Genomic DNA, 24946 nt, shown 5'->3' on the forward strand with positions numbered 1-24946 from the left:
TTTTAAAGAATGCTGTTGGTATTTGGATCAGGATTGCATTGCACTTGCAGATTGCTTTGGGTAGAATTGACATTTTCACAATGTTGAGTCTGTCCATGAGCATGGTATGCTTTTCCATTTATGTGGTTCTCTTTTGGTTTCTTGCCGTAGTATTTTGCAGTTTTCTTTGTATATGTTCAACGAGTAAATATTTGAGTGCTTATGTGCCAGCCATTGTCCTAGCCACCAGGATTACTTAACCAAAACTTCTCTAGTCCAGTTGATTTTCCAGTGGGGGAAGATAGACAGTAAATCATGATGATAGCTCGTGGTTATTGACTTCTCACCTCTCTGACCTCATCTGCTCCTCTCCCCTTGCTCACTCCACTCCAGCTCCGCTGGCTTCCTTGCTGTTCCTTGAACTTGCTAGGCGTGCTCCTGCATTAAGGCCTGTGCACTTGCTGTACCCTCTGCCCAGAATGCTTTTCCTCAGATATCCATATTGCTCCCTCACTTCCTTCAGGTCTTTGCTGAGATGATAACTTCTCAGCGAATCCCTTCCCGTCCATTCAGTGCAGCCACCTTCACTCTGACCTTTCTATTCCTCTTCCCTGCTCTATTTTTCTCCCTCCGACTCCAGATACAGATAGACTGTGTGTGCGTGTGTGTTGTGTGTGCGTGTGTGTTGTGTGTGCGTACACACAATAAAACCTGTGGATGCCAGAACCTGGGTAAGGCGGAAACCTGTCAGAGAAGGAAAACTCAAATTTTTTCACTAAAATGAGCGATAGAAAAGTGGTAAGACTGCACCCTGTCAAAGGCAGAAAACATGTGACACCCTGAAAAACAAGGCAGTCCTGTCAAGTTCTAGCTCTCACAGGTTTTATATGTCTCTATCTCTCTCTTTGTGCGTGTGTGTTTATATATACGGTCGCTGAGTTGGAATCCGCTTGACGGCAGTGGTTTTTTTGGGCATATATGGTGTGTATATATGTGTTGTGGGTGTATGTGTATGTATGTATATGTGTATATACATATATATCTCATATGAGTTCCCTGGGTGGCACAAACAGTTAAGCACTTGACTACTAGCCAAAAGGCTGGTGGTTCAAACCCACCCAGAGAGGCACCTTGGAAGAAAGGCCTGGCAATCAGTTTCCAAAAGTTTATAGCCTTGAAAACCCTATGGAGCATTTCTAGTATGTACACATGGAATCATCGTGAATCGATTGTATAGCAACTAACAACAATGTATATATTATATACATGTTGTATACATATGTAGGGTTTATATACACGCATAGTGTGTGTATATATGTAATTTACTGAAGTATAATATATGTACTATATGTTTTTCTTATTTGTTTGTCAACTGTCTCACCCCACTAAAATGTAAGCTCCATGATAGCTGATATTTTTCTTCTGTTTTGTTTATTCAGCAGATATTTGCTGAGTGCCTACCATGTGCCAGGCACTGTTCTAAGCACTTTGTACGTTTAACTCATTTAATTCTTACAATAGCTCTATGCAGTAGGTACTGTTATTATTGATGTCATTTTATAGATGAGGAAACTGAGCAGTCACAGGCCGGAGATCCAGATCCCACAGCTAGGAAGTGGCAGACCCAAGCTTGAACTCAGACTGTGTGGCTCGCGAGCCAGCGCTCCTGCACCACCACCCTTCTGGCACCCTTATCTCCCAGCCCTGCTCGGGACCCCTCCAGGTCCTCCTGACCTCCTCAGGTCTGCGTGCCCTCAGGCCTGAGCTCTCCTCACATCACTTCTCTCCCACCCTCTTCTCTCCCAGGATCATGAGGATGGGAATGAAGAAGCCAGTGAGGCCACCTGGACCGCCCCCGAGGGCTCAGAGGCAGCAGAAGAGGCTGCCCCCAATGACCGAGCACCCTCAGTCCAGCCCCCCTCACCTCCCCTGTCAAGCTGGGAACGGGTGTCGAGGCTGATGGAGGAGGACCCTGCCTTCCGTCGTGGCCGCCTTCGCTGGCTCAAGCAGGAGCAGCTGCGGCTGCAGGGACTGCAGGGCTCCGGGGGCCGGGGAGGGGGGCTGCGCAGGCCCCCAGCTCGCTTCGTGCCCCCTCATGACTGCAAGCTACGCTTCCCCTTCAAAAGCAACCCCCAGCACCGGGAATCCTGGCCGGGGGTGGTAGGGATGACAGGTGGAGAGGCCCCAACTCCTCCCCCCCTCCCAGAGGAGGTCACTCCCCCTGCAGCCACCCCTGCCCGCAGGCCCCCAAGTCCCCGCAGGTCCCACCGCCCCCGTAGGAATTCCCTGGACGGAGGGGGCCGACCCCGTGGAGGGGGTTCGGCACAGCCTGAACCCCAGCACTTCCAGCCCAAAAAGCACAACTATTATCCCCAGCAGCCCCAACCGTACCCAGCCCAGAGGCCCCCAGGGCCCCGCTACCCCCCATACACTACTCCTCCGAGGATGAGACGGCAGCGCTCAGCCCCTGACCTTAAGGAGAGTGGGGCGGCCGTGTGAGCCCCGTGTGCTGGGAGGAGAGATGCCCGAGACACTGCTTCCCCCAGAAGCCCTGGGCAGGGAGGCCCGGGAGACAGAGAGAAGGTCCGAGTAGGTGACAGAAGACGAGGGGGCGACTGGGCCGGAGGCCGAAGGAGGGAAGAGGGCACGGAGTTGCCAGGAGCAAACCAAAGTGAAGGAAGAGAGAGAGGAAGCTGCCTTGGGGCCACCCCATGCCAGGGGGAGGAGGGGTGTCCCACAAACGCTGCTATGGGGGGGTGGGGACTGGGGTGCTGCGTAGCCAGTGTTTGACTTTCTTTTCAAGTGGGGGCAGGGGAAAGAGAACCACGAGTGAGGCAAGTTCTCTCCTGCCCCTGTCTGTCCGTCTGTCTGTCTGTGGTGGTTTCTGTTTCCAGGGAGGTGTGGTGGGGTCATAAGTCATTCCCCTCCCTTTCCAGGCCTCCTGCTGTATTTGGGGGACCTGTCTGGTTTGGCTGGAGTCCCATGATGGTATGGGACCCTTTAATAAAGGATAGCAAACAGAGGGAGCTTGTGACTCTGTGTTTGGTTTTGGTTTTCAGTGGAGGTAGAGATTACGTAAAGTGCAAATCTTAAGGGCACAGCTCGGTGAACGTTCACACGCTCACCCGTGTACACCCATGTACTCATTACCCAGGTCAAGGCACAGAACATTTCCATATTGTTGTTCTTTTGAACTTTCGACGTCGGATCTCCTCTCTTCAGGGTGCACTGCCGTTCATTTTTTCCTTCACTTTCACTGACACTGGTGGCTCCATCTCTGCCCACCGTCACTGTCCCACTGTCCTGGACAAAGAATGGGAAGGGATGAGAGAGAAGGGAGAGGGGGAGAGGGGGCTCTGCTTCATGACATCACCTAGCCCATTTAAAGGTTCTGCCAGATAGCCACAGTACCCCCAGCTCTGTCCTTATGTGTTAACAGTGAACGTGTTGGTCAGACTTACTGCATCTACGTGACTATTTGCATCTTGTCCATGTTACCTGCCTTTCAGAAGGATAACATTAAGTATTCCAAGTAGTATTTTAAGACTGTTTTCACTAAGGATGCTGCGTGCTTATTTTAATGCTCTGGCTTGGAGGCACAAGCCTGTGGTGATGCCACCTTGCAAAGGCTTTGCAGGTTAGATTGTATCCTTGCTCTGCCCTCCCCTTGACAGATTGAGGAATCCTGTGTTTTCTGATCAGGAAAGCACTTCCCCCCACGTGAAAATCTGTGCTGCTTTTCCACAGCTTCCTAATGTCAGTCGTGAGGTGCAAGCGGCCAAAAAGCATAGACTATCTCAAATGCAGCCAAACCACAGCTCTGGGCAAGGTGTGAACTGGTTGACTCTCGGTTGCCATACCTTGATGCTGGCTATCTCCTAGGCACCTTTCACTGCCAGGTCTTCAGGGACCTGTCAAGAGTGACCAATATCTGGGATGTAATGGATAGTTTGGCGAATGTTCACTTGAGCAGTTTATAATCTGGTCGAGGAGCCTTAAATGTGACCAAGAAAATGACAGAAAACAAAGCCGACAGCAGTTCTGAACAAGCTGAATGGTGCAGACAAGTGGGCGTCTCAATGGGAAAGATGGCTCAGTGTTTTCAAATATAATTGAATTATTTTTCCCTAAAGACTCTGCCTTATTAAATATGTATGGTGTGTCATTTTTACCCGTTGGTCCAAACTTCCAACTCAATCTTTAAAATGCCTGTGGGCTTTGTTTAGATTTCAGAGAAGTGCCCCTTGATCTCCATTCTCAGCTCCATGTAACCATGGTGCTAGCAGTCGATATGCGTATCATTTAATCCTGAAAATAACCCTGTAAAGTAGGTCTTCTTGTCTCCATTTTTCAGATGGGAAGACCGAGGTTTAATTAGATGAATGAGTTGCCCAAGGTCATACAGACCTCAAGGGCAAAGATTCCAGCCCAGGTCAACCTGACTAAAGCCCTGGCTCCATCTCATGCCTCTATAGGCCTTCGAATATCACCTTTCTTTCTAGAAACCAGGTCGTCTTCCCCTACCTTAGGCCTTTTCAGGTACTTCATTGAAACTTCCTCTGATTTCTGATCTCTCCCAAGTTGCCCTGCGGAGAAGCCAGAGCCACGATTTTGTGGGTCTCTTCCAGAATGTGGGCAGAAGGAAACCTGCCAGGCTTCTAGCTCCCTCAATTTGGACGTATGTACAATTTCATCCTTGGTCTCCTTGGAAATTCAGTTTTCTTAAATTTTTCTTTGGAGGCCTGTTTCCTTTGTTAATTATTCATTTAGATTTCTTGTTCAGTCACCTGGAATTTTTGTATCTTGAATACATTTGGGAATGCCAATACTTATTTTTCTAAATTTTTTAAAAATGTGTTTCCATACCCATAGTTAGTGTTAGCAACTATCTGATGCCACTTTGGTTCAGTCGAACCCTGTGTAGGTTCTCCTTACTGTCCTCAAAGACCTGCCAGTTCCTGCTGCGTCACAGACTGCTGTATCCTCCTCCTAGTCCTTTACCTGTACAGTCTTTGCAACCCTGGTTGTCACTGGGGTCCTGCTTCCAATGCCAGAAGAATTTCAGGGAATATTCCATAAGGCAAGATGGTTTTAAGTATCATACTAAACTTAATTTGGCTCACAGGGTCTCCCTATGTCCCTGTGTCATGGATTGAATTGTCCTCTAAAAAATGTGTATCAAACTGGTTGGGCCATGAGTCCCAGTATTGTGTGGTTGTCCTCCATTTTGTGATTGTAATTTTATGTTGAGAGGATTAGGGTGGGGTTGTAACACCACCCTCGCTCAGGTCACCTCCCTGATCCAAGGTAAAGGGAGTTTCCCTGGGGTGTGGCCTGCACCACCTTTTATCTTACAAGAAATAAAAGGAAAGGGAAGCAAGCAGAGAGCTGGGGACCTCCTACCACCAAGAAAGCAGCATGAGGAGCAGAGTGCACCCTTTGAACACGGGGTCCCTGCGCCTGAGAAGCTCCTCAATCGGGAAGATTGAGGACAAGGACCTTCCTCCAGAGCTGACAGAGAAAGCCTTCCCCCTGGAGTTAATGCTCTGAATTTAGACTTGTAACCTACTAGACAGTGCGAAAATAAATTTCTCTTTGTTAAAGCCATCCACTTGTGGTATTTCTCTTGTGGCAGCACTAAATGACTAAGACACCCTGGTACTCTAATCTTCCTCATTAACAACATCTGGCTACCCAGCCCAATTCCACTTAGTGTCCACCTCTCTCTTCAGGTCAAAGGTCAGCAGACTCTGCCTTATGCAAGTTCTTACTCCTACCACCCACTTCTGCCTCTCTTGAAAGGCAAGAGGAGTTGGTGGTATCATCTGGATAGTGTCTCATCTAAAGGTCTGGTCTCCAGATGTGTGTTATAGAAACGGTTTCTTTCATCCCTAAGCAATGCCATGGTTCTAGGGGCTGACATTAACCTGCAATGTTCCTGAAAGCTTCATCAATAAGGATTTCCGTCTCAGTTCCTCCTATTCCTTCCCCTATCCCTCCCACTACTCTAATCCCTAAACAAACAACCAAACCTATTGCCTTTGAGTTGATTCCGACTTGTGGTGACCCTATGTGTTACAGAGTAGAACTGCTCCGTAGGGTTTTCTTGGCTGTGATCTTTATAGAAACAGATTGCCAGGGCTTTGTTCCATGGCACTTTTGGGTGGGTTCAAACTGCCAACCTTTAGGTTAGTAGTTGAGTGGAAACCGTTCATATCGCCCAGGGCCACTAATCCCTAGAGAAGGAATATGTTTTCAGATACTTGGAAAGGTCTTGTCCTGAGCTTCTGTAGCTCCTAGGCTGTAGCTAGGTTCCTGCCTGGTATACCAGACAGGTGGACTGGCCTGAAATGTTCTCATGCCTAACTTAATGTAGGGAGTGAACCTGGCTGCTATCTGCAGTGACTCTTCTATATGATCTGTTAAAACTTCCTTGAAAATGACCATGGAAACTGTTCTGGGCCTTCCTGCAGAGCCTCCTCAGCTGGAGAAAGAAGTCTCTCTCTCCCAATCCAGGGCCCCATTCCCAACAGGTTAGGGTTGCAATCAGACCTGTGTGGAGCACACAGACTTGAGCTCCAGCCTTGTCACTAGTCAGCCACGTTACTCTGGGTAAGTCGTCGTTTCTGGGCCTCAGTTTTCCTCTTCTCTGTAAATAGGTCTAATAACTCAGTGAAGCTGCTGGGAAGATTTAATGAGATACTACACATAAAGAGCCTAGGACATATTAGGAGCTCAAGCTTCGTGCCTTCCTTTTTCCTCCCTCCAAACTGGAAATGAAACCTTGGGAAAGAAGGGAGGTACTGGAAAACGAAGTCAAATCCCAAAGGGGTAAAAGCTCCCCTCCAGCTGACCCTTGGGCAATGGCCTGCACCCTCCCTAACTCCCAAAACGTCTCCCCCAAGCCCTGTTGTTTCACTCCTGTCCGCCAGGGGGAGAAAAGGCGCCGGTTCCCCGCAAGGCCGCTTTTGTCTGCGCGTTCACAGAGCCTTGAGGGAACGCGGCCGTGCGCGCCTCCGCGGCCGTGCGCACTCGTGAGCCTCCGGGGAGAGGGGCAGGAGGAGGCGCACGCGCAGAAGGCTGGGCGGTGGGAGACGCCCGCTCCCCTCTTTTGGGGACCCAGGGACGGCGGCAAGAGGCAGGGAAGGGTCCTTCGGGGGCGTCCCGGGTGCCTCACCCAAGCTTGAGGGAACAGAGGTTTTCTTCTCCCTCTACCTAGATGGGGGCAGGGACCAGCGTTCATCTTCGTTTTCCAGAAGGTACTGGAAGAGACAGAACATTCCTTGAGCAACTTTTGCCTGTAAAAGTGGATCAGCCCTAGAGGAAACGACGCTCCCATACTAGAAGAGGCTTTGTTTGAAAGGTAGCAAATACACAAAAGTAGAAGGAAGAAAATGGAAGTAATCTGTATTTCTATCATCCCAGTGTATTCATTGCTGTCTCCTGTGTCCTAAAATATTTGCTCAACAAATATTTATTGAACACCTACCTATACTACTTCGCTCAGCACTGTTAGGTTGTGTGGTGACTTGAGTGCCATCTAGTCAAGTCTTACTACAGAGGGAAAAGAATGATCAGGAAACAAGATTTTAAGGAAACCCTGCATGTTAGAAGGCCTTAAGGGGAAATCCCACAACAAATGCCAGAGAATCATTTTAAGAAAGATTCCAGACCAGAAAATGCATAGAAGTGGTGGATATGATAAGGAAGGCAGGGTTACAATCTGTATCAGATCGAATTGCACCTTAGAGAATATATACAAGAAATAAATCATTTAACCCAATTTCCTGATTTCATTAAAGTTTTCTTGTATGGTTTTTATTAGATTTTTAAGTCACAAAATAACACACGCTGATTGTATATAAAATTGTCAACACTATCAGAGTTTTAATACTACTGAGGAAAATGAGGCCCAGAGAAGTCAAGTGCTTACTTAGAATCTGGTAGGGTAGGGCCAGGACCAGACCCCAGATTTCAGATTCCCAGACTGGTACTGTTTCTGTTGTATCACGATAGCCAAATGTAGTTCAAGCTTTACATTAAATTCTGACACTTTTATTGTGTGTCAGAGAATTCATCCTGGAGGAAAAAAGTATGTGAATTTAATTGAAGCTGCAGTTCTAGGTAATAATTAAAAAAACAAAAACAAAAAAACAGTTGCCTTCGAGTCGATTCCAACTCATAGTGACCCCAGAACTATGCTCCATAGAGTTTTCAGTGGCTGATATTTTAGAAGTAGTCAACAGGCCTTTCTTCCGAGGTGCTTCTGGGTGGACTTGAACCCCCAACCTTTTGGTTAACAGCTGATCGCCTTAACTGCACCATCCAGGGATTTACACCATGTAGTAGGTGCTCAAATAGTTGTTGAATGTATGAACCAATGAAACCCTAGAGCTGTGTTTAAAAGAAAAATACATATTCCCTGGATGATTTTGATGTGACCCAGGCTTGGCCTCATTACTGAAGGAAAGGCTAAACCAGATCAAAATGTGGTCAGATTTAGGTCCTCATAGTAATGGCAAACAATGGTGTTTCTGATACTCTGAGAGAATTAGATGTAAAAATACACTGTCTAAAAAGAAAAAAACACTGTCTAGAGTTTGTTTGGGATGATGAAAAACTTTCAGATAATAGTGGTGATGGATGCACAACACTGTGAAATGTAATTAATGCCACTGAATTGTACGCTTAAGAATGGTTGACAGGGGACATGTAGGTCAACTGGCATAACATAGTTCATAAAGAAAATGTTCTACATTCTCCTTTGGTGAGTAGCATCTGGGGTCATAAAAGCTTGCAAGCAGCCGTCTAACATACATCTATTGGTTCCATCCCATCCGGAGCAAAGGAGAATTAAGAAAACCAAAGACACAAGGCAAATATTAGTCCAAAGGACTAATGGATAACATGAACCCCAGCCTCCACCAGCCTGAGCCCAGAAGAACTAGATGGTGCCCTGCTACCACTACCAGTCACTCTGATAAGGATCACAATAGAAGGTCCAGGACAAAGAGGAAGAAACATGTAGAATAAAAATCAAATTCAGAAAAAAGACCAGATCTACTGGTCTGACAGAGACTGGAGGAACCCCCAAGACTACAGCCTCTGGACACCCTGTCCACTCAGAACTGAAGCCACTCCTGAAGTTCACCTTTTGGCCAAAGATTTGATAGGCCTATAAAACAAACAGTAACACACGAGAAATGGGCTTCTTAGTTCAATCAATTATATGAGACCAAATGGGCAAAATGCCCAAAAGCAAAGATGAGAGGGAGGAACGGACAGGGAAACTGGACAAATGGACTTGGAGAACCCAGGGTGAAAAGGAAAAGGGGGAGAGTGCTGACACATTGCAGGGATTGCAACTAATTGCAACAATACGTGTCAAGGTCCTTAAACATGTACATATATTTAAAACGGTAATTCTATTAGGAATTTATACCACGGAAATAGTCAAATGTATTTGTGATAGAATTATTTATAATTATAGTTTCTAATAGCAAAAAATGGAAGCAGGAAAATGGCCAATAAGAAGGAAATGGTTAAATGAATTGTAATACAGTTGAATGACATGCAACCAGAAAATGTTTTCAACAGAATTTAATGACTTGACAAAATGCTCACCATAAGAGGTTGAGTGGTGAGAGCAGAGTACAAAACCATGAATAAATCCTGTTACATTAAAAAAAAAAAAAAAAAAATCAGTTGAAATGGCAAATTTTATGTTATATATATTTTGCCACAATGAAAAAAAGGCGCATTGATCCAACGCTTTCATGGTGCTTATAACGCATTCTCTAAGAAAATATTAGAACAGGCACCGTTCTAAATATTTTAAAAAATATGGACAAATTTCACCCTTGTAACAGCCCTAGGGAGTGGTTACTACTACAGTTATTCCATTTACACATGAGGAAACTGAGGGTCATAAAGGTCAGGTAACCTGTCTAAGCTTCCGCAGCTGGTAAGCAGAGTCGGATTTTAAACCTTGAATGGCCTGACTCCTGCGTCCATGCTTTTAATAGGATACCCCCAGGCCAGAGGCTCCTGGCCCACTCTGCCTGTTTGTGAACCAGTTATTGACAATTTCTTGACAAGGCTGCTTCTGTGTGAGATGCCTTGCAGAGGAGGGAAGGAAAAACAACGAAGTGCAGATACTTCTCTTGGAATAAGTTTGAAACAAGAGAGCCCACAGCGTCTTTAGAAATGGAGCTCTGTAACTGAGGAAGAGGCAGAATGCAAGAAAGGCTCCCAAAAGACAGGCAAGACCCACATGAAGGAAGTCAAGGGGTAGGCTGTGAACAGTTACTGTTAAAATTAAGTGTGCCTGGGGTGGTTGTCATTTGCAGGATGACAAAAGTGTCTTTTGTCTGGGACTCGCTGAGGAATGAACATGTGAAGGAGGAAGTGCTAGAACCTTACTTAATGAAGAAGAAGGTCGCTGAGCACTGTTGTGTGTCCCACGATCTAGTGGGATCCTGTCTAGGGTGAGAGGTCTGGCACAAACGAGAATAAAGGTCATTGTAGCTCTCAGTAAGAAATGCCTCAAACCTTAGAATCCACCCTGAATATTTGCATAAGGGCAGAAGCTGGTGGTCCTAAGGAGGGAGCTGAGGGAGATAGCCAAGGGGACAAAAGACCTACCTTGCTAGGGCCCAGAGCCATCCTTACCTGGAAGATCCTTATGCTTCCCGGTGGAGTGGCTCCCAGGGTCACTCTACAGCAACTAAGCAGCCCTAAGGCCATGGCTTGCCAGCTTCAGCTCACCCTGACCCTGTGGTACCATGCGCCTAGGGGACAGGGCATTCTTAGATTGGGAGTGAGTTTAGGATGAGACAGAACCCCCACGGTGCTGTATTCTTTACCTGGCTTCCTCCCCTACAGTGTGGTATTACAAAATGGTTTTCTTTGCTGGTCTCCCCACCCTCAGCTTTGTATTTGAATCCTGCTTTTGATTGGAGGTTATATGTAAACCCCATTGCACCTGCGTAGTGTGATTGAGAATGTTGCAGATGTCACTTGTATGAACTCTTTACTGGAAAACCCCTTTAAAAGTAACCTGCTTGCCCACGCTTGGGGAGCAGTCTTGGCAGCAGTAAGCACCAACTGACTCCATTTCCTTGTGCAATGAAATAACGGTGCATTTTTGTTCTTCCACCTCAGTCTCTCATTTATAGGCCAATACGAGTCATGCCGAGTAAGAGCCTGGGGTTTCCACCCAGTAACAGGGAGACCTAAAGCTGTCCTCATTCTGTGGATGGATGGTTCCTCAAGCTCACTCCTAGTGTCTAGTGCAGATGGGTAGAAGGGCTAGTATCCAACCCCTGGTTTTACATGTCCCCAACTTCCTTACCTACTAGCCAGAAATTACTTGGAATCACAGATACTTTCTAGGGTTCCTATTTTTAAGACCTCACAGCAGCATTTAACATCCTAATGTTGGCAGTGGGTAGGGAGGGTGGACACATCCTTGTGAGAAACTGGGGCTAAACTTGGGGTAGACACCTTGAAGGCCCTTTAGTTGTGAACTATTGTTCCCAGAGAAAATCTTCCGCCTGATTCCAGTGCCTTATTACACGTGTGTAGAAGGTAGTCATCACAGATGAATTTTGCTATCTGCTAGTGTTTGCCTTCTGTGTCGGTGGTAGATCTCCACCTCTCCTCTATCTCAGGAACACCTGGTCTTGGATCTCATAGGAGGGAAGGCCAAGTCAGCTGGAATCCTTATCTTATTTCTTCAACTCAAGCTGGCCCCTCCCAGACCCGGGATCCCAGAATCTCCCTGTGGGTGGTGGTAAAGGGCTCACAGTTCTTACCCTCACCTCGACGGCCTCTATTCCAGGGCCTGATTTGTACAACTCACCTGGGGGAGAGCAAACCTAGCTGAAGAGTATAGCTTACCTTTAAGGATAATTTAATATCTCACCTCCTCCCTCAAATAGATACTTTTTAGAGCAAACTTTTTAGAAAATAAACTTATAGGTGAACTTTGATACTCTCATTGGCATCTTCACGTATTGGGAACACAAATCACGGAGAGAGGTCTTGAGCAGCAAATATGACTTCGAGGGCTGGAAATAACTTTGGAAAACATTTAACCTTTCATTTCTTTTAATTTTGTTGTTGTTGAGAATATACACAGCAAAACATACACCAATTCAATTGTTTCTATATGTACAATTCAGTGACATTGATTACATTCTTAAAGTTGTGCAGCCAATCTCACCCTCCTTTTCTGAGTTGTTTCTCCCACATTAACATAAACTCACTGCCCCCGAAGGCTGCTGTTGTCATTTTCATCCCATATAGGTAGTTCTTAAAAGAGCATAATGTTCAAGGCAGACATTTGTGACTAGTTATGATAGCCAACACAGCCAGGAGTTGCTTGGCCATTAGCCAACAAAACCTTAGGTGATGGCGATGGGTGTGGCTCAATTGGGAGCTGCTCAGACCAAGCAGAACCTGCCCCCTCCTGTCCATTGTCCTCAAAGCCCCGGGTATGGCTCAAGCCAGTCAAACCCAGTTTACTAGCCCACATACCAAAGAAAAAAATGCAATTTGTGTTATTGCACCTGTATGCCATGATAACCTATATGGTCCATAATGTTTATATGTACTTCCTTGTGAGAGATGGTATAAAAGGTTCTGCCTCACTTCGTTCAGGGAGCTTGATTTGAGGTACACGCCTCCTTGCTCCTTGCCTGCACGCTTGCAATAAAACACTCCCTCCTCACCTCACTGTGTCTTTATTGACGAAAGGCCACACTGAGCAGGACCTGCTTTGAGTAACACTTAAACCACATTATTGTTTGTGTTGCCTGGTTAGGGTCCATGCCCTGGAGCAGTCGAGCCAAAGAAACTGCTCCAAGTAAGAAAGAGTGAGAAGGTTTATTTCGGAAGTGACACCACTGGAGTTTTGACAGTAACCCAGACTGTCTGTATGTAGTCCCAAAAAGCGATTTTACATTAGAGCTTATACAGGATTTTTACAAGGGTTAGAAGTGTCTTTGAGGCCTGTAGATGGCACGGCCGGAGGAGTTATTTATTACAAGATAGTGACAAAAGGCTGTTTATCAGACTAAAGAGGTACACACTAGACAACTCCAGGCTAAAGATACGCATATCAGACATCTGGGCTCTGATTTCCCTGTGGAGGGTTGTAAGTCACAGGTTGACAGAACAAAACAAAGTTATTAGCATCAGATCAAAACAAAGTCCTTAACAAAGATGTGAGAAAAGGAGAATGTAGGTGAAGGAAAGAGAAAAACCTATAGGTTCATCATGGCGTTAGTTATGTCAAGCCCTCAGTCGCCCATTTGAAAAGGAGAAAACATGCTGGGGAGTATTACGGTCACATTTGGCTTTGAGAAGACTCCAGGGAATATTTTTGGATTAAGGTTTTAAAAGGTGTTTATGTAGTATAGCCACTGTGGAAAACAGTTTTGCAGTTCCTCAAAAAGTGAAACATAAAAATACCATATGACTTGGCAATTCCAATCCTAGGTAGATACCCAGAAGTGAAGGCAGGAACACAAACAGAAAACTGCACACTAATGTTTGTTGTAGCACTTTTCACAATAGCCAAAAGGTGGACACGACCAAAATGTCCATAAACAGAAGAATAGATAAAGGCAATGTGGTATATACATACATTGGAATATTACTCAGCCGTAAAGAGAAATGAAGTCTTGATGCACGCCACAGCACGCAGGAACCTTGAAATACTATGCTGAGTGAAATACGTCAATCGTGAAAGGGCAAATACTACATGATGTGAAATAAGCAAAGACATAGAAACCAAATGTTACTAGGGGTTACCAGGGTGAAAGGGAGAGAGACGGGGAGTTTTTGCTTAGGGAGAAATGAGTTTATGTTAATGATGGTAGAATGATTTGGAAAAGGATAGCAAGAATGGCTGTACAACTTGAAGAATGTAATCAATGTCACTGAATTGTACATGTAGAAATTGTTGAATTGGTGTGTGTTTTGCTGTGTATATTCTCACCACAATAAAGAAATTTATGGTTAAAATGAAAAAAGAAAAAATATTTATGCATATGAAGCATTTTGCTCTGTATTTGGGATGACACAAAGCTATAGTAAATATATATATAAAATCCTACAGGGCATAGCCCTATCTTTCCTCTCTGCCTTCTTTCTGGTGCTCTCTGCCTCACACCAAATTGCTTATGGTTTTTTATGGACCCCACCCAATTTCCTGCCCTTTGTGCCTTTGTTCTTCCTGGAAGTTTTCTTCCACCCCTCACAGCCCCTTTCGACTGGCAGGCTTCTACTCACCTTTGGATCTCAGCTGAGCTGGTGTGGTCCCTGGAAACGTTGATTTTTTCAGTCTGCATGAGGTACCCTTTCCTTTTCAAACTTCCCCTGGGCATATCTCTATCATGACACTTACCACTTGACAATGTAATTACCATTTTTATGTTTGTCATTCCCTCTTGACTCTGGATTCCTTGAGGTTGGGGACTGAAGTTTATTCACCCTTTGAATGAGGTCCAGATTTTCCTCTAGTGGAGATCACAGTCTAGTAGGAGAGAGAAGCCAACACAAGGCTTGTAAAATGATTACGTCAAGGTGGATGTGATAAATGCCATGAGTAAGATAAATGAAGAACCTTGCCTAAAGTCACTCTCAGCTTCTTGGCAGCAGGCCAGAGCTAGAAGTCAATGCCTAGCTGAGGGAGATGGCCTGGGAAGGAGTGTGAAACCAAGCCAGCCTTTATTTAGCCTCAGCGGTAAAGACCTTTAGCCTCAAGCTTGTGACCAAGAATAAGAGCCCAAGTTATAAACAGTCAAATGAAGAGTAGTGGAGGGAGCTCAAGACTGGGTGTCCGGAGACCTGGGTCCTGGTTCATGCTTTGTTCCAACTGACCTCTTGCCTTAGCGTTCACTTCAGTCCATGATGAAAATCCATGCTGTGACCAAATGGGACTCCCCAACATGTCACATTCTTTCCTCCATCTGGAATGACTTTGATCCTTCCCCAAGTATCTACTGGTCAAAATGCTGCCCTTCTTTAAGATCCAGCTTAGATCCTACCTCCAGAGTAAAGCTTCTTTACCTTCCTACCCAAGTGGGTGTCCTAGTGAAAACATTAGACTGATGCTCCACTAGAAATTAAAACCAATTTTATTGAAGGAAAAAGACAATTAAAATCATTCTGTGAAATGGAGAGACACATAGCACTCAAACAAGAGGCTACAGCATGTGCTCTGGCTTGCAGGGAGAGCAGTGAGGTATTTATCAGGCACAGCACCAAAGGCAAATGGTTTCACATCAAGCGGAGTACGGGGGAAGGAATGAAAATTTACAAGGGATTGTCAAGCTACAAACTTTCCCAACATCATTTCTATCCTGACATCAATCTCTTATTTCCCAATATAGATGGACTAAAGCAATATTTCTAAAGCAAGCCCTGTAAACATTCCTGATGTGGGAGTTTAGTGACTGATTGTAGGCTAGGTCAACCCTAGCTGCAGTCCCTGAAATGTAAAAGTTGACCATTTCGTTAGGAAAGAGATCAGCTCCAACTTGAAGCCATTCAAAATGTAAACATTGCCCATCTGGCTAAGAGGGAATGAATTAGGGCCTAGGCATTTAATGAGAGCAGTTAAGATAGCAAGATCATTTATATAAGCTAAGGTCTGGATCTCTCCATACTGTTTGTGTCAAAAGTAGTCAAAACTTTCACAGGAAGCCAACTTGTCTTTTGTAGAAGGCAGAGGCAGGCTTCAAACCTATTTGCAGCTTAATTTAAAATAGAATTTCATTTTAGGTCTGGGATTAACCATTTCAATCATGCCAAGCAACCCCAGTTTAAGGTTTGCTTATTTGTGTGAGAAGAAGATTTCTCTTTCTTCTTCTGAACCCCCACAGAGAAATTTATATAGCTTTCTTAGGAAACTTAATCTTACTCTGCTTTACTATTTACTTGTGTGCTTACCTTGTTTTCCCTGTTAAATTACCTCCATTAAATATCCCCCTCCTTGAGAGCAAAGAGCTTATTTATTTGTATAGCTCCCATATTACCTAATTTATGGTACACACTCAAATTATTTGTTGACTGAAAGAATGACTCCCTTTGTCGGTAAAGTCTGGTGTTCACAGGCATGGACTCTGAGTCACTCACTAGCTGTGTGACTTTGGGTAAGTTACTTAAACTTTCTGTGCCTTGGTTTTCCCCAAAATACATTGGAATGATAGCACCCATCTTATGAGGCTGTTTTGAGGAGTCAGTGAGCACTTAGCCCAGTGTCTGGAACACTGCAAGTGTTAGCTATTCTATCATTAGTATTTCCTCTGGCTCACTGCTAGTCCACTCCTGCTTCAAAATGTTCTAGAGCAGCATTCATATGAAATATCTAGAATACACAAGTGTATACAGACCAAAGTTTTATTAATGGCTCCCAGGGTGAGAGGGAGGGGAAAGTTGGAGTCATTGTTTAGGAAGCAGTGAGTTTCTCTACGGTGATGGAAAATTTGACGACAGACATTGGTGATGGCTGCACAACATGATTAGCATAATTGATGCCACTAAATTGCACATGTGAAAAATGTGAAATTGGCAAATGTTGTGTAATATATATTTTTACAACAATAGGAAAAAAAAATGTGTTAGAACAGAAAATGCTATGTCAGTACTAAACACGGTCAGGTAGTGAGCACTTTTCCTGCCCCTGACTCAGTGACTTCCTTCCTCCACCCCCAAAACTGCTGTGGCCAAACCACTGATGAGTTGTAAAATCCTCCCAGAGAACTTCTATTGTCCTAGATGTTTTTGTGGATTACTTGGTATGGGTCTGCAGTTTAAAGCTGAGTTTGGAAATTTGAGATTCTGCGTTGTGTTTTCCAGTTCATGTCAATTACTCATTAATTTGGGTTTTTGTTTTTTTTTTCCCAAGGAGGGATGACTTTAGATAGTGTTATGGATTGAATTGTGTCCCCCTAAAATGTGTGTCAACTTGGCTAGGCTATGATTCCCAGTATAGCGTGGTTGTCCAAAATTTTGTGATCTGATATGATTATCCCATGTGTTGTAAATCCTAACCTCTGTGATGTTTAATGAGACAGGATTAGAGGCAGTTATGTCAATGGGCAGGACTCAATCTACACAATCTAGGTTGTATATTATCTTGAGTCAATCTCTTTTGAGATATGAAAGAGAATTGAGCAGAGAGGAGAGAGATCTCAGATCACCAATATAGAAGAGCCAGGAGCAGAGTACATCCTTTGGACCCAGAGTCCCTGCACTGAGAAGCTCCTAGATTGGGGGAAGATTGATGACAAGGACCTTCACCCAGAGTAGACAGAAAGAGAAAGCCTTCCCCTAGAGTTGGTGTCCTGAATTTGGACTTCTAACCTCCTAAACTGTGAGAGAATAGATTTCTGTTTGTTAAAGTCAGTCATTGTGGTATTTCTATTACAGCAGCTAGGTAACTAAGACAGATAGGTTCCTGATTTTCAGAACACCCACAGAAGTTTTTGTATTGGTCAAGTTAATTAGAAATAGTCCAGTGGTACCATAGAAGGTTAATAATGACCAAGTGGGTAAGTCAAGTCAACCTCTTACAAGGAACATGGTTTACAACACAGGCAACAGACAGTTTTCTATAACAAACACTCAAACAAATGTAGATTTCTGATAAACATTCATAGGCTCAAGGTTGCAGGTTAATAGTTTTTAGAATTATTAAAATGATCTTCTAAATACTAATGAAAAGCTTTTTGTCCCTTTTAGAAAACCAAAACCAAACAAACAAAGTACCTGAATCCCATTTTTATCAGGACAAGATACAGAATAAGTAAAGACTTAACAACAATTTTAGGGCCAGTGGTATGTAAATATTTCCTCACCTTGTTTCCCATCCTTCTGAAAAACAAAGACTGATGACTAATCTCATGCCTTGCATTTTCTAAGCACTACAGGCCTGCATCAAAGCTATGTATCATGTTGTTTGTGTGTGTGTGTGTGTGTGTGTGTTTTTAATTCCACTGGGTGAGGTGGGTCAAAGACATTGAGATCTCAGAAGCGAGAAGACCTGAGATAAGGTAAAAATCGGAGCCAGAGGGTGGCTATGCTCAGTGGGTTCAGCTCAATGGTTCAATAGCAGAATTCTCTCCTTCCATGTGGGAGACCTGGGCTAATACCCAGCCAATGCACCTAACGTGCAGCCACCACCTGTCTGTCAGTGAAGGCACGCATGTGGCTAGGATGCTGTGATGCTATGGGGCTTCCAGATTAAGACAGACTAGTAAGAAAGACCCGGTGATCTACTTCTGAAAATCAGCCAGTGAGAACCCTATGGATCCCAACAGTTCAGTCTGTAATCAATCCGCGTTTGTTCTGTTGTTCGTGGGTCACCGTGAGTGGGAGCCGAATGTGGCAGCTAACAACAACAACAGGTCAATGGAGGGAAAAGAGACGTGTTACCCCAGTTCTGACTCTCCGCCATTAACCGTGCTAAAGTTCACAAGCTGAATCTTGCGAGTCCTCTGCCTGTATTGTCTACACTACACCACAAGTACTTTGTTTGTTAGAAGCTTTTATTTTGAAGGCCCCCGGGTGGTCCAGTTTGTGCTTGACCACTAACCTAGAGATTGGGCAGTTCAAACCCACCCAGTGGTGCCCTGGAAAACAGGCCTGGTGATCTGCTTCTGTAGAGATTACAGCCAAGTAAAGTCTGTAGAGCAGTTCTACCAGGTAGTAACACGGGGTCACCATAAGTTGCAGTCCACTTGATGGCATAAAACAACAACAACAATACTACGAATACGTTGTTTTTAGAAGCTTTTCCTATTTTCAGGCCCTGGGTTGTAGCTGCACTTGTTTTCACAGTACCTGTCATGGATTGAATTGTGTCCCCAAAAATACCTGTCAACTTGGCTAAGTCATGATTCCCAGTATTGTATGATTGTCCACCATTTTGTCATCTGATGTGATTTTTTTTCCTTACGTGTTATAAATCCTCTATAATGTTGATGAGATGGGATTAGCAGCAGTTATGTAAACTCAATCTATAAGATTAATCTATAGTTTAAGCCAATCTCCTTTCGAGATATAAAAGGGAATCAAGTAGAGAGATAGGGGGACCTCATACCACCAAAGAAGCAGCATCGGGAGCAGAGTTCGTCCTTTGGACCTGGGGATCCTGTGTGGAGAAGCTTCTAGTCCAGAGGAAGACTGATGACAAGGATCTTCCTCCAGAGCCAACAGAGAGAGAAAGCCTTCCCCTGGAGCTGACACCCGGTGTCTCAGTCATCTAGTGCTGCTATAACAGAAACACCACAAGTGGATGGCTTTAACAAATAGAAGTTTATTTCCTCACAGTAAAGTAGGCTAAAAAACCGAAATCATGGCCTTATCTCCAGGGGAAGGCTTTCTCTCTCTGTTGGCCTTCCACAGGTCTTTCCTGGACTAGGAGCTTCCCCACACAGGGACCACAGGTCCAAAGGATGAGCCCTGGCACTGCTTTCTTGGTGTTATGAGGTCCCCCTTTCTCTCTGCTCTCTTCTCTCCTTTATATCTCAAGAGATTACTTCAAGACACAATCTAATCTTTAAATTTAGTCCTGCTAACACAACTGCCACCCATCCCCCCTCATTAACATCATAGGGGCAGGATTTACAACAAACAGGAAAATCACCCTCCCTCATTAACATCATAAGGGCAGGATTTACAACAAACAGGAAAATCCTGTAATACTGGAAATCATGGCCCAGCCAAATTGATTGGTGGACATAATTCAATCCATGACACCTTGCATTTGGACTTCTAGCCTACTAGACTGTGAGAGAAGAAATTTTGTTAAAGCCATTCACTTCTGGTATTTCATTATAGCAGCACTAGATGACTAAGACAGTGCCTATATCTGGCACCAGAGGGAGACTTGCAGGGAAAGGAAACATTTTAAGCCCCACATCCTTTCAAAGAGGGAACAATTTACAGACAGACACCCATCCTGGGTGTCTTCCCAGGCACGGGCCCCAGAGTGAATCTCAGTTCTGGTACAGGTCAGAGTAGGGTAAGGAGGAGGCTGCTGGGCACACATCGTCATCCTCCTGCTGGCTCTTATCTCCTTTTAAGGGCATTGATTTTGTTTCTGCTCTGACAAACGCATAATAAGATTTTCCGGGGAGGACTGGAAAATCAGAGGAACTTGGCAGGGGTGGGGGACCACATTCCTGTTTCTCTGCAGAGCTTTGCAAGGGGGAAGGTAAGAAGAAGGGAAAAGACTGACTTGGAAAGCTTCACTGGCATCCCTGAGCTTATTTTATGTTCCAGTTAAATGCATATTGCCCTTTACCTTCATCACACATACGCCTTATTCTAGAGCTGAAAGAGATTTCAGAACAATAATCGTAGAGACTACATTAAGGTTACATTTCATCCCCAGAGCCAACATTCTGGTGTGGAAATGATGAAGTCCAGATGGGCAGAAGGCAGAAAAGTAGCCTGTGTACCTTCAGAGGTTAGTCTTTTTTTTTTTTTTTTAGCTTTTGCCATTTGATCAAGTCATCGAACAGAAACATCAAGAAGCAATTCCAGCACATTGTATCATTCCCATTTATATGAAATGTCTGTTGTTGTTGTTGTTAGGTTCCATTGAGTTGATTCTGACTCATAGCAACACTATGTACAAGAGAATGAAACACTGCCGGGTCCTGTGCCATCCTCACAATTGTTGCTATGTTTAAACCCATTGTTGCAGCGGCTGTGTCAATCCGTCTCATTGAGTGTCTTCCTCTTTTTTGCTGATCCTCTACCATACCAAGCATGACGTCTGTTATGGACTGAATTGTGTCCCCCCACGAAATGTGTGCCAAACTGACTAGTCCGTGATTCCCTATATTGTGTGATTGTCCACCATTTTGTCATCTGATGTGATTTTCCTATGTGTTATAAATCCTGCCTCTGTGATGTTAATGAGGTGGGATTAGCGGTAGTTATGTTAATGAGGCAGGACCCAATCTACAAAATCAGGTTGTGTTTTAAGTCAATACCTTTTGAGATATAAAGTAGAGAATTGAGGAGAGAGACAACGGGGACCTCGAACCATCAAGAAACAATAGCCAGGAGAATAGCTCATCCTTTGGACATGGGGTCTCTACCCTGGGAAGATTGATGACAAGGACCTTCCCCCCAGAACCAACAGAGATAGCCTTCCCCTGGAGCTGGCACCTCGTATTTGGACTTCTAGCCTTCTAAACTCTGAGAGAATAAATTTCTCCTTGTTAAAAGCCATCCACTTGTGGTATTTCTGTTATAGCAGCACTAGATAACTAAGACAATATCCTTCTTCAGGGACTGGCCCCTCTTGCTAACATGTCCAAAGTACATGAGACAAAGCCTCTCCATTCTAAGGAACGTTCTGGCTGTGCTTCTTCTAAGGCAATTTTGTTTGTTCTTCTGGCAGTCCATAGTATAGTCAATATTCCTCACCAACACCATAATTTGAAGGAATCAATTCTTCTTCAGTCTTCCTTATTCATGGTCCAGCTTTCATATGCATATGAGGTGGTTGAAAATATCATGGCTTGGATCAGGAGCACCTTAGTCCTCAAAATGACATTTTTTTTTTTTTTTTTAACACTTTAAAGAGGTCTTTTGCAGCGGATTTGCCCAATGCAAAATGTAGTTTGATTTCTTGACTGCTGCTTCAATGGGCATTGATTGTGGATCTAAGTAAAATGAAATCCTTAACAACTTCAATATTTTCTCCTTTTGTCAGGATATTGCTTATTGGTCTAGTTGTGAGCAGTTTTGCTTTCTTCATGTTGAGGTGTAATCCACATTGAAGTCTGTAGTCTTTGATCTTCATCAGTAAATGCTTCAAGTCCTCTTCACTTTCAGCAAGCAAGGTTGTGTCATCTGCATATCACAGGTTGTTAATGAGTCTTCTGCCAATCCTGATGCCCCGTTTTTCTTCATATACTCCAGCTTCTCAGATTATTTGCTTAGCATACAGACTGAATAAGTATGGTGAAATGATACAACCTGATCACACTTTCCTGATTTTAAACCATGCAGCATCCCCTTGTTCTGTTTGAAAGACTGCCTCTTGGTCTATGCACAAGCTCCACATGAGCACAATTAAGTGTCCTGGAATTCCCATTCTTCCCAGTGTTATCCACAGTCTGTCATGATCCACACAGTTGAATGCCTTTGCATAGTCAATAAAACACAGGTAAACATCTTTACGGTATTCTCTGCTTTCAGCCAAGATCCATCTGACATCAGCAATGATATCTCTCATTCCATGGCCTCTTCGGAATCCGGTTTGAAATTCTGGCAGTTTCCTGTCTACGTACAGCTGCAGCTGCTTTTGAATGATCTCCAGCAAAATTTTACTTGCATGACATTTTAATGATACTGGTCTATAATTTCCACATTCTGTTGGATCATCTTTCTTTGGAATGGGCACAAATATGGATCTCTTCCAGTCTGTTGACCAGGTAGCTGTCTTCCAAATTTCTTGGCATAGGCTAACGAGCACCTCTTGAGCACTGCACCCATTTGTTGAAACATCTCAACTGGTATTCTGTCAATTCCTAGAGCCTTGTATTTTGCCAGTGTCTTCAGTGCAGCTTGGACTTCTTCCTTCAGTACCATCGATTCATCATATGCTACCTCCTGAAATGGTTGAGTGTTGACCAATTCTTTTTGGTACAGTGCTGTGTTTTCCTTCTATCTCTTTTGATGCTTCCTGGTTCATTCAAAATTTTGCCCATAGAATCCTTCAAAATTGCAACTTGAGGCTTGAATTTTTTCTTCAGTTCTTTCAGCTTGACAAAAGGCCGAACATATTCTTCCCCTTTGGTTTTCTAACTCCAGGCCTTTGCACATTTCATTATAATACTTGTGATCATTAGGGTTGTGGTTTGGCAGTTATGGTGTAGTTTGGCAGTGGTATGATGATGTGATCACTTCCATGATGAGATTTGATATAATGTAATCATCTCCATGATGGGATCTGCTGTGAGTAGCCAATCAGCTGAAAGGGAGTTTCCTTGGGTGTACGGCCTGCATGGAATATAAGTGAATCTTCTGGCAAGGCTCGTGGACTTTTGCTTGCTCTGGATCCTGCAGCTGGCTCCTGTTCATCTGACCTCCAGTTCTTGGGACTTGAGCTAGCTGCTTACCTGATGATCATGGGATTTGTTGGTCTTCCCATCTGTGAGCGAGAGACCTGCTGTCTGACCTGCTGATCTTGGGTTGACCAGTCCCTGTGGCTACATGAATCAGAAGGAGCTTCCAGTCTGACCCACAGATTTGGGGCATTTCAACCTCTGCAACCTCACCAGTCATTTCCTTTATGTAAATCTCTCTCTATAGATATTTATATGCGTTTGGAAACCCTGGTGGCATAGTGGTTAAGAGCTAGGGCTGCTAGTCAAAAGGTCAATAGTTCAAATTCACCAGGCACTCCTTGGAAACCCTATGGGGCAGTTCTACTCTGTCCTATAGGGTCTCTATGAGTCAAAATTGACTCGATGGCAGTGGGTTTGGTTTTTGGTTTACTGGTTTTACTTCTCTAGAGCACCCAGCCTGAGACAATACTTTACTTTGTCTTCTTGAACCACCCTTTGAAATCTTCTGTTCGGCTCTTTTACTTCATCGTTTCTTCTATTTGCTTTAGCTACTCTGAGTTCAAGAGCAAGTTTCAGAGTCTTTTCTGACATCCACTTTCATCTTTTTCCCTCTTTTTAACGACCTTTTGCTTTCTTCACGTATGATGTCCTTGGTGTCATCCCACAACTCATCTAGTCTTCAGTCCTTAGTGTTTGATGTGTCAAATCTATTCTTCGGATGGTCTCTATATTCAGATGGGATATACACTTGTGGAGTTATTTGAATTTTCTTCAGCTTCAACTTGAACTAAACTCCAACTTCAACTTGAGCAATTAACAGTCTGTACCTCAGTTGGCCCCTGACCTTGTTCTGACTGATGATATTGAGCTTCTCCATCGTCTCTTTCCACAGATTTAGTTGATTTGATTCCTGTGTTTTCCATTCAGTGAGGTCCACGTGTATAGTCACTGTTTATGTTTTTGAAAAAAGGTATTTGCAATGAAGAAGTCATTGGTCTTGCAAAATTCTATCATGTTATCTCCAGCGTTGTTTCTATCACCAAGGCCATATTTTCCAACTATAGATCCTTCTTCTTTGTTTCCAACTTTTGCATTCCAATCACCAGTAATTATCAATGCATCTTCATTTCATGATTGATCAGTTTCAGACTGCAGAAGTTGATAAAAATCTTCAATTTCCTTGTCTTTGGCATTAGTGGTTGGTGTGTAAATTTGAAGCATAGTTGTATTAACTGGTCTTCCTTGTAGGCGTAACACTATTATCCTATCATTGGCAGTGTTGTACTTCAGGATAAATCTTGAAATGTTCTTTTTGACAATGCATGTGACGCCTTTCCTCCACTTTGTCATTTCCAGCATGTTGTTGTTGTTTGGCGCCATCGAGTCGGTTCCGACTCGGCGACCCTATTCACAACAGAACGAAACACTGCTTGGTCCTGAGCCATCCTTACAAACATTGTTATGCTTGAGCTCATTGTTGCAGCCACTGTGTCAATCCACCTCGTTGAGGGTCTTCCTCTTTTCCGCTGACCCTGTACTCTGCCAAGCATGATGTCCCTCTCCAGGGACTGATCCCTCCTGACAACATGTCCAAAGTATGTAAGACGCAGTCTCGCTATCCTTGCTTCTAAGGAGCACTCTGGCCGCACTTCCTCCAAGGCAGATTTGTTCGTTCTTTTGGCAGTCCATGGTATATTCAATATTCTTCACCAACACCACAATCCAAAGGCGTCAATTCTTCTTCCGTCTTCTTTATTCATTGTCCAGCTTTCACATGCATATGATGCAATTGAAAATACCACGGCTTGGGTCAGGCACACCTTAGTCTTCAGGGTGACATCGTTGCTCTTCAACACGTTAAA

The 24946-nt window shown here is 44.1% G+C and overlaps 1 protein-coding gene across 3 annotated transcripts in view; it reads left to right on the top strand.

Moving 5' to 3' along the window:
- KIF1C (kinesin family member 1C) overlaps positions 1 to 3022 on the top strand; it is a 30123-nt gene extending 27101 nt beyond the window's left edge. For 2 of the 3 annotated variants that reach the window (XM_049860047.1, XM_049860046.1), the window contains one exon: positions 1786 to 3021. In XM_049860047.1, coding sequence (XP_049716004.1) covers positions 1786 to 2478 — 693 coding nt within the window. In that variant the 3' untranslated portion in view covers positions 2479 to 3021. Of the gene's footprint in view, positions 1 to 1785 lie in introns of all 3 variants that reach the window. The other variant, XM_049860048.1, reaches the window with a different exon arrangement.
- Positions 3023 to 24946: the final 21924 nt, after the last annotated feature.

This window comes from Elephas maximus, chromosome 19, assembly GCF_024166365.1.
Source record: "Elephas maximus indicus isolate mEleMax1 chromosome 19, mEleMax1 primary haplotype, whole genome shotgun sequence".
In the NCBI taxonomy this organism is placed as follows: domain Eukaryota; kingdom Metazoa; phylum Chordata; class Mammalia; order Proboscidea; family Elephantidae; genus Elephas; species Elephas maximus.